We start from the raw sequence: 15,079 nt of genomic DNA on the forward strand, positions 1-15,079 counted from the left end.
AGGAACGCTGGTGGAGAGGACAGCTGCAGATGGACAGCTCAAAAATGGCAAGTCCTCTGTGGTTTCAGGGTAGAGGCTAATGCCAGAACCTTCACTATCTGTAGATCTGCCTGCAACCAGTGTCATGTCTGGCTGCCGCAGGGCTGAGCTGGGGACCGGCTCAACATCTGCATGTGCTACTGTGGCCTAGTTCAGGCTGAGTTATTACCGCCTCCACTGTTCTGACTACTTCACATCTCTGATTAGGCGAGAAAAAAAGAGGAGAGTCGAGACCTATTTTTGCTTTAAAATTATTTCAAGTTGGCAGTTTAGAAAGTTAAGAGCCTTGATGAGGTAAAAAAAAAAATTAAGAATAATTTTAAAGTAAACCTGTGCATTAAAGTACTGAAATATGCACCAAATTAAAGAAGCAACAGTTATAAAAATGTGAGTTGACAAATTTATCTTCCACATTTTTCATTTTCGGGATAGTTTAACAATGTCGTTTAATAATACCAGGGTAGAAACTGCAGAAAAGGAAGGGAGGGATGACAATCTAAGTTTTTCTGGATAAAATTAATTGTATAACACATAAAATAAAACAGTTACAGTGACGCTACACAAAATCCTGCAGAACTTAAGCTGTGAGTCTTCATGTTAGTGTTTATCGTTTTAATTTCTGCTAAAACATAATAAGAGCTTGATGCCGCTGTTTGCATCTTGAAACAGCTTGTAGCTTAAATAATTTTTTGTGATTTCCAACAATGATAGTCTGCTGTTGCAATGCAGTTACTCTTCAGTAAGGTGGGAATTTACAACACAGCAATGTCCTATACTGACTAATAAGTAGTAAAGTGATCATATTTTAAAGATCCCACTTGTTATTTAAGCAAGTTTTCCTTTTTAAAACTGTCACTGTTCTGCTATAAGGGAAATTATCACAAAGAAACATCCTTGGAACCATCAAAATCTACTAAAACACCTATAATGTGGTAAGAAAGGAAGGCCAGTGGGATTATACTGATAACTGCCCTGCAACAAACTTTAACTAAAGCCCCCTGAAATCTAGCAAAAATTAGAATGGAAATTGATATAGAACATGTGTAGCTTGTACACTTGGTCCCTTCAGTTATTTATATTTGGACTGCAGAGAGACTTGGCTGATCCTGACAGAAACAGATTAAATTTATGTAACACAGGCCAAGTGGCCAAGCAGACCCATAAATCTGGGACCACTTTTGACCCACATCCTGGCTGTTAAATAGTAAATTATTACTTTATACCTAATTTTGGTGCTATTACTGTGAGTACTACTAGTACTACTAAGTACTACTGGTTACTGATGGATTAAATTTGTTGAACTCTTCTGAATTGGCTGTTTTAAAAGGGTTGCTTGAAATGTTTTCTGTTCATTTTAGATTCATTTCAGATTTATAAAAAAAAAGGCTTGCATAAGCTGACATATAATCACCAACTGAGTTTTTCTGTCATATTTTTTTTTTTTTTTAAATCCTTTTGTAATTTCAACACAGCAGCACTGTGAGACTTTTACCCCTTCATGCAAGAGTAAAAGAAAGGACAGAGGTCCAAAAAGGGACTAGGATTGGTTGAAGACCATGCTTCCTGGACCACATACCCTGATATAAAGTTAAATGAAGTGAGAGGGGAAAGAGAAGAGGATGACAGTAAGAAATTGATCTGGTGATTTAAAAAAAAAAAAAAAAAAGAGGGAGAGGGATTTCTATTGGAAGTGGAAGTTTCTAGACTTCTTGTTTGCCTAGCAACAGCAGTGCAGAGTCGTCGTCAGGGAAGAAGCCGTGATTAGAGACGCCCAACTGCTACTTCATTCAACGCTGAAATTACTGTAGGAGAAGAGTGGCAGCTCATTTCACCCTGCATCACTGACATAAAGCATTAAATAATCCCGCAATTTCTGCACTTTGAATGACAACTTTTTTCCTCCTTTATTCCAACCCTTTCATCCCACGACCTTGCAGGGACGTTAAATCTGTTTTTTTCTTGAATTAGCTCGCAAGCGAAATCGTTAATATGATTATGGTTATTGGTGTTTTGATTAGTTGCACTCTCTGACCTTGCAGACTCGGGCGACTCTTGACACCTTGGTCTGGCTCGGGTAGGCGATCTGCTCTTGGCTTCTCTCAGTGAAGAAGAAGTAAATCTTGTCATCATCACCAATAGAGCTGTTGACGCTTTCCTTCAGCAGTACGGAGCCCACAAAGTCTGCCTCTGTACACACAGACACACACAGACCAACATGTCCAAACACAGACCTATTAACAGCCATGAAAGTGTCTCCTTGGAAACTGAAGATGAAGCTTTTAAGTATGATTGAATCCTCACAGCTTAAACCAGTTATAGCTCCAGCGTATCTTCTGTTTGATTTTTACTTTCCAAGTGAGACATAAAATGCCTGTTTGCTTTGAATTTAAACAAATTTACTTTGTGTGTCTGAGGATTGTTGAGTATTTACCTAAAAGCCATCGGGTGGGGGCTTCTTCTGTCCTGAGAGTGGGGAAGGGGAAGTTTCTGCGGATGTCTGTTGAACTGCGAAACTCGTACTGAGAAGCTGTGAACATCTCACCATCTAATTAAAATGGAAAAAAAATGTTGGAGGACAGATTGAGACAGAAATGAATAAACACATTTGAAGTTAATCATATGCAATTCTAACATATCACACTGTGGCTAAAGTGTTAAAATTAATTCTACAAAAGGCATATTAAAACATCCTTCATAGGGCTGTGACGTTACGCTTTTGTCCCGATTCGATTCAATTAGGATTTTTTGGGTGAATATTCGATTTAAATTGCGATTCTCACAATTCTTCGATGTTGATTTTTGTTGACTAAAAAACAAAACAAATGTACAAAACTTTTTTTTGCAAGTTATTTTTTTTCCATTTTAATTAGGAATAAGACAACACCGTAGCCAAACCATCATTCTGCTGATATAAGATCGAAGAACACAAGTAAAAAGATAAATAAAAACAAAAATGTTATCGTGGAATATTTCTATTTGAAAAAATAATTGTTTTTTTTTTTAAACCAAAAAAAATCTATTTTTCTTTTAACAAAAAAAGATTTTAAAATTGTGAAGCAAAAAATCCCAATATTTGATTTTTTTTTTTTTTTTTTAATTCGATTTCCCAGCCCTGAGCCTTATATAATATTCATTATTGACTTATTTCAGACATCTTTCAGTGTTTCTTAACCTACTAGTGTCAAAGCTGACGTAACTTGCAAGCAGTGGTATAGTGGCCCCTCAAAAAGTGGGTATACTCTCAATTTTTTGCCCTTGTTTCAAAAACAGACAAAAATGGCCCCCAAACAAAAGCAGTTTCCCAGTTCAAAAATCCATCAGTGGATGTAGAACTTAATATGGTACACTTATTCAAAGTGAACTACAACTCTAGTTTCAGTCCAAATGTTTTATATTTCAACCATTTTAGCAGAAAATCTGTTAAATTAGATTGATGTGAATTATGAGCTAATGAAGTGTTCATAAATCAAGATGAGAAGTGGGGTGGAGCCAATGAGACGATTTAATTAAAGAAAGCAAACCATGATTAAATTAACATGACAAAAAGCCTGCTAAAATAATACTTTGAATATTCAAATTAATACTTTGAATAATTCAAAGTATTACTATTAGTATTAGCATCTCTTAGGTAACGCCTGTGCACAGCATACTTTTAATTTTTTTTACTTAATTCATATAAATGGACAAGACGTAATTAACCCAATGTATTCAATCATCTTTAAAGATTCCAATAAAAATATAGGGCAATACTGTAAGATTTTAAAATAGAAGCATTTTCAAAGTATACATTTTGGCCATATGGGTTCATTTTGACTTCATTTTGCTGATGTTTCTAATAAAGTAAGCAGGATGTACATTAACCACATCCAAAAAAGGGCTTCTGAGATCAAAATGAGGCCTTGAAAATCAATGCAATGTTGAAAAAAAAAACAAAAACAAAAAAAACAAACAAAAAAACTTTAGGAGTAAATAATCATTTAAAAAAAAAATAAAAATCTGGACTTTAGGACTTTGCATGTTCTCCCCGTGTATGTGTGGCTTCCTCCCACCATCCAAAGACATGCATGTTAGGTTAATTGGTCACTCTAAATTGCTCATAGGAATGAGTGTGAGTGGATGTTTGTCTCTGTGTGGCCCTGCAATGGACTGGCAAGCTGTCCAGGGTGTACCCTGCCTTTCACCCAAAGACTGCTGGGATGGCTCCAGCTTCCCCGCAACTCTTAATTGGATTAAGCGGTTAGGATAATGAATGAATGAATGAATGAATCTGGACTTTACTTAAATCCCTTTTGCAGGCTCAATCTTTTACTTTTTATCTTGCAGAACTGCACTATGCCTTCACTCACAGTCTTCACACAGTTTAGATAGTGAAATGCTTGCATGTTACAGCTTCACGCTGGTAAAACCAGTTTTTATAAAACACAGTTCATTTACAATTTCAAATCATACACACACAAAAAAAATCTATAGATATTTTAAAAATATAAGAGTAAGGATATTTTGCAACACTCAATAAAGTAAGTATAAGTATTTCTCCTTTTTTCTGCTTCATCAGTAGATCCAAATGTCAACTTGATACTATCAATTTTGTATCCTTTGTTATATTAAACATTCATTTCTGTTCAGGATATGTCTTTACTGACTTTTGCTTTGAAGACATTGCATCCTATGCTCCTGCTCTGCTTTCACTCTGCCCCCACAGTGCAGCATGAATCAACGAGATCTGAGAAACATACCAACAAGCAGTCCAGTGTATCCCTTTGCTGGGTCATACGGACACCTGTCTCTGCCCTCTTCAAAACCCGAAGAGAAGTTGAACCTCTCTGCATCCTTACAAGAGATGACACAGGACACTTAATCCATTTCCTTTCAATTCAAGGGAGACTTTTGTAGTGAAATTAAGGGTGCATTCACATCAGAATAGTCCGCAAGACTCAGTTCGATTGGGGACTAGGCTCAGGTGTAGGCAGGGCCGGATTAAAAGTGCACAGGCCCCTGGGCCCAAAGTATTCCAGGGGCCCCCTTCCCCACCGCAACACTGTAAAAATTGTGAATGATACACTGTTAAACAGCATTTCTAACATCTTTCAGCCACTGGTACCAATTACAATACACTAGACCACAGGTGTCAAACTCCAGTCCTCGAGGGCTGGTATCCTGCAGGTTTTTGTTGTCTCCATGCTCCAACACAACTCACAAGTTCATAATTAGGTTGACAAGAAGCTGCTGGGTCCAATTGATTTGAATCAGCTGTGTTGGAAGAGGAAAACAACAAAAACCTTCCGGATACCAGCCCTCGAGAACTGGAGTTTGACACCCCTGCACTAGACACTGGTGTAACTATCTGGCTTTTATGTACATTTTGTTTAATGTCCAAACTGCTGTTATATGCCCTACGTGGTCCCAATATAGGCCCCAAGTGGACGTGAGCCCCTGGGCCTGTGCCCTTAATACCCATTGGATAATCCGGCCTTGGTTGTAGGGGGGTGTATCCATTCAGACCGAGATCGCGTTCACACTGCACTTTGGTCAAACATGCTGAACCTTTACAGTGCATTTACCCACAATGCAATTCTATGTCAAATGCAGGAAGTGATTTTTTTCCTGTAGTCCGCTTCCTGTATTTGGTCCGCTTGAAACACAGTGAGACCTGCGTTTGTAGACGAGTCCTCTTCTTTGGACCGAATCAGAATTCGTTCACATTTTCCTAAACGAAGTGGACTTTCCGAGCAAAAGGACTCGGATTTGAATCAAAAAGGCTGATGTGAATGTACCCTAAACCATAGGAGCTCTTACTATATAAGCACAGAGAGGTCTGAAGGCATTGGTTCCACAGACGTACAGGTGAGTTTCATTGAATCGCTGCAAGAAGCGGATGTGGTTGTAACACTCTGTCTGCACAGAACAGAGAAAAACATGTTATTTCTGGCTGCATAACAAAGGAGAAGTGGAGTTTAGTGACTCTGGGCTTTAGGAAGGTAATCACAAGGCAGATGCAAGGATGCTTTGCTTTGTTAATGTCATGTACAATCTGTGCTTCACGTAGCTTTTTGGTTTTTATTTTGTTCTCTCAAACAATAACTAAGATAAATAGACACATCAAGACCTTTAAAAAAAAAAAACAGGAGTGAGGCTGCAGCCTTGTACCTGATTATTTCTGCCTTTGTTGAGGCACTGCTTCTTCTGCTCAGGGGAAGCTGCCCAATCAATCTGCAAACAATGGGGGGTAATAAGCATGACTCACTTAGCTCAACAAATAAAAAAGGGACAAATAGATAAATTGGCTCAATAGATAGACAGCAAGAGCAGAGATAAATGGAGGAAAACAAGTGTGTGCGTGCATGATAAACAGGAAGAGAGAAAAGAAAAGGGTAGCATACTCAATTTTCTGGCTGCATCACTACATTCTGACTCTCAGTGAGTAACCCTTGAATAAACGCCTGGTGCATTTAATCCAATATCCATAAAACTGGAGGAACACAATGGGATTTATTCAGTCTGCTTAAGGCTATTATTAGTTCGTCCTCTTTCAACACGTCTTCTAAAACTTGAGAAATTGGTTTAGATGTTTCTTTCTGTCAGTGGCATTTGCATCTTGGCACTCACTGCGAGGTTTCCAGGTGTGGAGATGTTGGAGGTGTTGAGAGCATATAAAGTTCCTCTGCCTCCCACATACAGCAGACCGGCCTCCTCCTCCAGTAGCAAGGTGCTGTAGTTCTGGGACGAACCGGTGAAACGAGCGCTCCCTAACAAACCTGTAAATATATGACCATGTTATATTCACATGGTCAAAAGATTTTGCAAAGTTAAAGTCGGTGATCAGAACAGAGAAGATCGAGTGACAATCCATGCTTCTGTTTTTCTGAGTGTGTTAAATCAGAGAAAAACACGGGGCTCTACAATTATCAGCCACAAGAAACTGATGCTGAAGTGAGATAGAGATAAATGAAGATAACTGCTTTTGCCTCGGATTTTGTTTTACGTTAGTGAAAACCAAAGCTAAACCAGAAAACATTATTCAGTCGTGTAAAAGGGTGGGTTTTATTTTCTATGCACTTTTGTACCAATTAATCATTAAAACACTTAACGCATGTCGTGTTGTTGCACCGTTCTGACTTCAGGGAGCTTTCCATTATTTCTGGAGGCAGTCTCCACCCTCTTCACCACAGGAGCTGAAGCTGACTGTAGTCCATAAAACTGCTTTTTATGAGAACTTTTTAGCTCTTTCTTCAGATTCAATAGTTTTTTACTGTGAAAGAAGCCATTTATGGAACAACTGTTAATTCCATTCATCTTTATTTGTATAGCGCCACTTCACAACGGTATTGTCACAGGGCACTTTATATACACGAATCAACATACACATCATTTTGAGCCAATTCATTCATATCCTATAATAGAAACCAACTGGTTGCATCGAGTCATGACTTCGATCCAATCCCCCATCCTGAGCTGCACGCGGCGACAGTGGGAAGGAAAAAACTCCCCTTTAACAGGAAGAAAACCTTCGGATTGGTCCTGATGATAGTGTGTTGCAGATATATTGGAAACGTTTGGTAAACATCACCCACAATTGAGGGAATCATCACTGACTTGTGAGGTTTTTCTGTGCTTACCATATTTCTGTCATGATGGTTGTTTTGTATCTTTAGCTCTGGTTTCTTGTTTTAGTTTGTAGTCATCCCTGTTTAGTTCCCTTGCATCTTGTTTCCTGTTTAGCCTTTATTCCTACTCATGAGAGTCACCTGGACTCATTAGTTAATTCATGACACCAGTGTCTTGTTTGATTTCCCTGCATTCATACCCCTTGGTTTGATGGTCCACTTTGTGTGCTTGAGTTAGAGTTGGTGTCTAAGTTCAGTTGTCTGCCTTGGTTTAACCCAATTAAACTTAATTCCCGGAAACTTCTCAGCAGTCTGCCTCCATCTGTGCACTTGGGTCCACGTCTCTACAGTACCACTCCGTGACAATTTCTGTGTTAGCATACTTTTAGTGAGCTTAAATGTTTAGAGTACACCACTCTTAAAAATTATTAGCTGAATGAAGGAAAATAAAATTCTCAAAAACATTGAAATGATTGTGGGTTATCTTTGCACGTAAATTTAATCTTTACCCCACAGGCTCTAAAAAAAAAAACTCTGTAAACAGCTAATATGTGCCATACAAGCTTCTGCCTTGACTTAACATTAACTGGAAAATTCTAATGAACATGCTTAGCGTGACTGAGTGTGAGACTCCACAACAGATCTGGGGGATGGTGGGAGTGGGCTGTTGGTGGTGATGGGTGGTAGAGAGGGTTGCTCGAGTAACCGCTGGGAGAACTAATGTAGAGGAACAAAAAGGGGATGGGGGGCACAGGAGAAGCAAGATTTTAGGGCATTCAGCAGGAATCGTGCCCCAGTACTGCCAAATCATATCAGCAGTGCTGCCACAACATCATGACTGCTGTGCTGGTGTGTGTGTGTGTGTGTGTGTGAGAGAATGAGGGTGATGGGTGAGATTTATACAAGAAGTGGGGCAAATAAGGGTTACTGCACAGCCACTGAGAGTATGTTTTAATAAAGTGAAAAATGGTGAACAGTTGTGGTTTTCTTTAAATGGTATAGACAAACTGATTATTCGTCTCTTGCAAAATACTTGGCATAGTGCACCAAAACTAAATATTTGAGGGCGCCCCAGTGCAGAACCTCCGAAATGGGGGCAGGTTGCACTGCTGCTGTGAGACAAGAGGAAAGGAGGACATTGTCTTTTTTTTCCTTTGGGTGCAGAAAATCTTCCTGAGTACAGAAGTAGGTTTACAGAGCTTTTGATTTGCACTGATTAATGTCTGAATAACTAATTCTGACACTTAGAACAATAAAACCTCACATGCACAAAGAACAGCTGTCATCAGAAAACAACAGGATAAATGAAGGTATCAATGATGTTTCACGGAGGAATATGAGTCAGCAGGGTACAGATGGGCATATTAATCTCCACGAGTCTTCACTACCTCCTCCCCCTCCTTCTCTCTCTTGTGAACCAGCTCTTCACAGCTCCCAGGAATAAGGCAACCTACATAAGCCAATCGATTCATTGTGGTGTGAGGGCCTACAGGTCTGTCACAGTTAATCTGTTCCCCTGTTTGTTGTACTTTCCATGGAGCAAGGAGGGTCCAGTACAGCTGAGAGTGCGAAAGAATGACAACTACTGTAACTGCCAAGTGGATGGTTACAACAATGCAAGCTGAAGTATTGTTTTTTTATGAATGTTTTTTATAATGTAAAATAAAAAATATGTCATGATTAATTCAAGGGAGGACCACAACGCAAAAATATACATGAGAACAACAAGCATTACAAAAAGTTCAAGTTAAAGAAGGCTGCTTTGACATACAAGCTATAGAAAATAAAGAGAAAATGGGAAGCCAAAGGACTCTAAGAAGCAGATTATATAAGGGTTGTACTGTGAAGCTTGTTCAAGTCAGCCTGGACTTTATTCTTCTAGCCAGCTTGATGACATTTAAAAAATAACTTGAAACTTCGACGCTGTTTTCACACTGTAGTTACGTTTTATCAGTGCAACAAAGACACTCTCATCAGGCCACCTTTGTTCCGCTTTTGGTCATTTACACAGACCAAATAAAGGTGAATCATGTCACAGCACATCTCAGTGTGTCTGCCCACTGATGTTGTGTGATGCTATGTGATGCTATGGGATGCTATGTGATGCTATGGGATACTATTTGAAGCTATGAGATGCTAGCTGATCCTATGTGATACTATGGAATGCTATCTGATGCTACGTGATGCTATGGGATGCTAAGGGATGCTATGTGATGCTATGGGATGCTATTTGATACTATGGGATGCTATCTGATGCTATGTGATGCTATGTAATACTATGTGATACCTGGTATTATGGATGCTATTAGTAGAGAATTTCCCCAAACCATGAATGGCAAAAGAACACAAAAAAAACAAAAATACTGAAATGAGGAACTAAATAAGGAACTAATGAAAAAACTGTCACATGAATGGATTGTTTGTTGGTACAAACAGTAATGAGTAAATAGTCCACATTCATAATGCAGGAGGTAATACTGTAATTACCTGGTAAACTAATCCGATGACCATCCAGCTACAATTTAGGAGCAAACTTATCCAAAATAAACTGTGAGCTAACACACATTCAGACACGTTCTTAAAGGCTGTGACTCACCTCCACCAGCTCACCTACAGTATAACTCATGCTTTTCCTGCTTTATTTAACAGTGCTTATGATGACAATGGGGATGACAGCGAATCTCCCAGCACGTTTGATCTTGCATGATACAAGAGGATGAAAACAGTTTGGGATTTCTAAAGCATCACATGGAAGGCGTTTACTTCCTCACATGATTGTCAGCTTGTCTAGCTGTCACATGGACACACTGGGTGATCAGAGTAGCGATCCAATACAGTGTCCAGCAGTCCATAGAGTGAATCAGATGGGGGTTTTTTTGCCAATCACTCTCCGCACTTCTAACCTTTTCATACAAGAGACAATGAGAAACTGCAGGAAGCTTCTGGCCGGTCAATAATTGGGCTTATATCATACTGGGATCCATCATGCCTGCATAACGGGAATAAAAAAAAAAGACACTTCACATTTTTTTTTAGAGTTTTGTCTCTAAGAGCGCTCTTCGCTGCTTGCCACAACCATAAAACCTTTACTTTTAAATATAAGACTGTTTGACTGTCACATATTATTTCTCACATGAGTCTGTCTTAGATGTACAACAGCTATGAGTAGCTCCTCTAACAAAGTCAAAGGTCAGGTCATGCCAGCAGGGATTCATCTGATGGGTGTGTGGGGGAGCTATTATGAGAAATGGGGTTGACTAACACAGCGGGATATTTACTACCACACAGATACACAAGCAGATCCACTAAAAAGGCATTTTACTTGAATATATTCTATTTAACAGACATATTCAAGTCTAATAAAAAATGGTATGGTGTGAAAAATGAGTTATAAAGATGATGTCATGATTTAAAAAATTATATAAACATTTTTTTGTAATAGAGAATAGAAAACATGTCAAATGTTTAAAGTAAGACAAGGGGGCATTTATTGAAAATAGTAGCTTAACTGAATTTGGTTAGAACATTTTTAATAAAAGTTAGGATGGGACAATGAAAGGCTGGAATTGGAAGTGATTGAAAAAAATGCTGGACATGTCGTCGGCATTTTGGTAACAGAACAGTTAGCGTGCATCACACCTACCAATCCTCAAGTCTCCATATGACTCGGGACCCTGTTCAAGTGAGAGTTACAACATTCATCAGGTATTAGTTTGCTTTCAGACATCATTCTCTTAAAGACACATGACATAACTTTTTGGCCTTAAAACTTCACGTTCCAGTCTTGTTCGATGACAGTGACATCTAGGGTGTGACAATATGCTTTCGTCTCGATTTGATTCCGACTTTTTGGGTACTTATTTGATTTAAATTGTGATTCTCATGATTCCTCGATATTGCTGAATTTTGTGGAGTTAAAGGGACATTGTGTAACATTTACATCTGCCTGACGTCGGAATCGTCGCTACAATTCTAACACATGCGCGTAACAACGGTAGCCACTGTGTATCAAAAAGCCTCGGCAACATCGACAATGTCATCAGACCGTTCATGTAGTGTTCACTCAGGGGAAGAGGTTTGTGGTTTCATAAATATTGCAAAATACATCCTTCATAATCATTAGTGTGAGTTTGAACTGGCTAAAAAATGATAAAAGAAGAAGAAAAAAAACACATGTAGCAGCTACAATGTTAATTTTAAGCTAACAACAACCGTTACCAAAATGATCATATTGCTCTAAAACAGTAGTGATTCTTATAAACTGTGTACCATTTACTCAGGCTATATTATCTATTTTCACTTTAATGTGTGTACATTAAAGGCAGAGTATGTACGATTTCAAGAAGATTCTTTCCACCACCAGGTGGCAAACACCAGGTCGTGTGCAAAACCACAAAACTGCTACCTCCACAAACGACCACAGGTTGCCAGTAATGAGCAAAACTACCCCCTCACCCCTCCTCCTTGCCAGCTCCAATGAGGGCAGGAATCGCTTGTGAGCTGTAGCTCAGAGCCGCTCTGCAATAAATGGCCTTAAACTATCTAATTATGATTGTAGTTATTTTTATAGTTAATTTATTTTGAAAATATTGAAAATCTTACATACTCTACCTTTAAAAGAGCTCAGGTGATTCAACACAGACAAAAAATAAAAAAATGTACATAACGTTTTAGTAATTTTTCATCCATAAAAACAATAAAAATGACAAAAATTTATATTGGATTATCTTTATTTATTTGGGGGGGAAAAAAAATCTATTTTAAAATTGTGAAGCAAAAAACCCCCGATATTCAATTTTTTAATTAGATTTTCCCACCCCTAGTGACATATATCAAGTGCATTTAGAAGATGCTGCTACCCAGTAGTGTCCCAAGGCTGAAAAACTGCAACATACAACTTTATCATCCAGGACGCGATGTGACGTTGCAGCAGAGTTTCGCTTCACGCTAGAAAACACACTGGCTGTTTTGAACACACAATGTTGCTGATTCAGCAAAGAAACTCAAGAAGATTAAAAGTGAGAGCGACAAAACAAGAGTCACCTTAAGATTGTCTTTTGCTGACTGGAGAGAGTTAACAGGTCAGGTGGCATGCAAGATGGATGCTAAATTAGTCATTGATAGGGGACGGGTCCTAACACAGGTTAGAAACCATAAGCATAGAAGACCTCACACTGTAGGGTAGCAAGAATCATAAATCAGAATGAATGGGACATTTCTCTCCAAGCAGCTTGTCCCCTTAGTTGTCATGTTGACAGGTTGTTGCTAAAAGAAGAGAAGATGCCACACAATGATGAGCATGACCCTGTCCCAACTGTTTTTAGACATTTTGCTGCAATCAAAGACATGGTAAGTTAATTATGTTTTATGAATTAGTAAAACTATCTTTAAAAATTTAGATTTTTTTCATTTTATTGTGTACAAAACTGTGATTCATGAGCCTTGCAAATTTTAAAAAATAAATGTAAAACATGCATGCACATGTAAAAATGCATTAAAAAAAAACTCATGTTCTCTGGGATCACGTTTACAGCGAGATATGCACCCAAGGCATTTTAAAGAGCCCGCTACTCGTGCGTCATCCACGAGTGAGCAAAAGCCTTGGTTCCTATCTTATAAAAATAGTTGCTGTGTGATATAACAAGGAAAGCACTGACGAGAAGGACTGCAGTGGCACAAAATGAGCCTGACCTCAAGGCAGCTGAAGCAGAGCGACCTTGGTCTCAGATCTGGCATGATGGTGTGTAGTTTTATTCCTTTCGACCTTTAGTGAAAAGACACCCACGTGCATGTTCAGCTTGAATCACAAAAGCTGTTAACCAGTGAGCCACAATTACAGCTTTAGATGTGAAGACTTAGAAGAATAAAGGCCTTTACACATCTACTCTGAATATTTCGTCCGACTAATTCGCAAGGTAATATTTTTATCAAGACAATGTTGAATCAATGTGAACATTGCCATCAGTGACAAAATTAAGTTCAGTGATTGTTGCCAGTTTCATTTTTTCAAACTAAGGTTGATTTTTCTTAATATTCCCATCCAGTAAATATATAATTGACCAATTGGTTTTTCATAGAGAGAAAAGTTGATAATTCACCACTGAGTTATTTGCAATTTCGTGTTGTTTATTCACATCGGCTCCGGTGTGTAAAGACCTTTAAGTTGGTCTTTCTTAAGCTGAAACTACAACAAACTGATAGAATATAATGAGCACTCATAAAATACACATTCACTTCCAGGTCAACACACCAGTTTTTTATTAAAGAGTTGGTAAAAGTTAGGTAAAAAAAAACAAATGTTACTATAATTCTATAAACAAATCTTTTCAAATTTGTGATGCTACCATTAAAATAATCAGTTGGAGTAAAATTCAGTTAAATTCAGCTTTATTTGTATAGAGCCACTTCACAACAATGTCATCTCAAGGCCCTTTGCAAAGACTTCACAGACACATAAGTAACCAGGCTTTGGCTTATTAATGAGCCAAAATTAAAATCTTATTTCTTAACAGAGTGGTGTATAGGCATGAAGATCAAACTAGCAATAGATTTGCCAAAAATCAGACTAGTGTCCCCTGATGTGATAAGTTAGTCTCTACAAGACACACATACACACACACAGTACCTTGCACTTTGCAGTGGAACCAATGAGGAAAGTCAACAAAGCACTGAGGTGAGCCCGAAGCCTCTTAGTCCACTGGTTGGTTTCTATTTACTTTTGCACAAATATGCTTGTATGTCTGTTAGTGCAGTTGTTGTAAATTCTGAAAGTACAATTGTTCAATGAAGAGAAAATGCCTAAACAGTTCTTCCTTTTGATAACCTGTCAAGTTTTGCTCACACTTATGTACTTCACATATCTTTCAATCACCTCCTAAAAAGCAGTGAAAAACATGTAGTTTATGCAAAAATGACTTCCTATCAAAACTGAGCTGTCACAGGTGGAGAAGCCAGACTGTGCATACTCGCGATGAGACATGACTGTAATCCTCCATGTTGGGTCCTAGAGGATAGTAAATCCACTGTATGCCTGTGTCTGTGCAACAGTCATCGGCGTGTGTGACTTCCTGTGTGACTCACTGATCACTGGACTCACAATGGTTTAACATGTGACACACAACATGCAAACACACGTGCTTCAAGACAGATTGGGGAGAAAACGCTTTAAGGAAAGGCTGAATTAATTTCTTTGGACAGTGTAAGAACTGTCACTTCTTGTCAAATCCATTCATATTACGTAAGCGAGTCTTCGTTTCTTTACCAGCCCTAAGAAGCAATGAACACAACTCGGTGTCATGTAGTTAAATATACACAACTGTCCTTGGATAGGAACACAAGCAGAGGTGGAAAATATGAAGTGCTGTGTGTTATGTAATTTGCTGAATCCATTATTTTCTGTCACCACAGTCTGGATTTCTGAGCTTTTTTGACAGTCA

The 15,079-nt window shown here is 38.5% G+C and overlaps 1 protein-coding gene across 1 annotated transcript in view; it reads right to left on the reverse strand.

Annotated features, from left to right (window-relative positions):
* sema4gb (sema domain, immunoglobulin domain (Ig), transmembrane domain (TM) and short cytoplasmic domain, (semaphorin) 4Gb) overlaps window positions 1-15,079 on the reverse strand; it is a gene marked incomplete at both ends in the record, with an annotated part of 35,663 nt that overhangs the window by 13,851 nt on the left and 6,733 nt on the right. Inside the window, 6 exons of the mRNA XM_079261422.1 lie at window positions 2,072-2,226; window positions 2,471-2,584; window positions 4,776-4,869; window positions 5,836-5,934; window positions 6,187-6,249; window positions 6,646-6,794. Of these exons, the coding sequence (XP_079117548.1) occupies window positions 2,072-2,226; window positions 2,471-2,584; window positions 4,776-4,869; window positions 5,836-5,934; window positions 6,187-6,249; window positions 6,646-6,794 (674 nt within the window). The remainder of the gene's footprint in view (window positions 1-2,071; window positions 2,227-2,470; window positions 2,585-4,775; window positions 4,870-5,835; window positions 5,935-6,186; window positions 6,250-6,645; window positions 6,795-15,079) is intronic.

The sequence above is a fragment of the Telmatherina bonti genome (assembly GCF_933228915.1).
Source record: "Telmatherina bonti genome assembly, chromosome: 21".
Lineage (NCBI taxonomy): Eukaryota > Metazoa > Chordata > Actinopteri > Atheriniformes > Telmatherinidae > Telmatherina > Telmatherina bonti.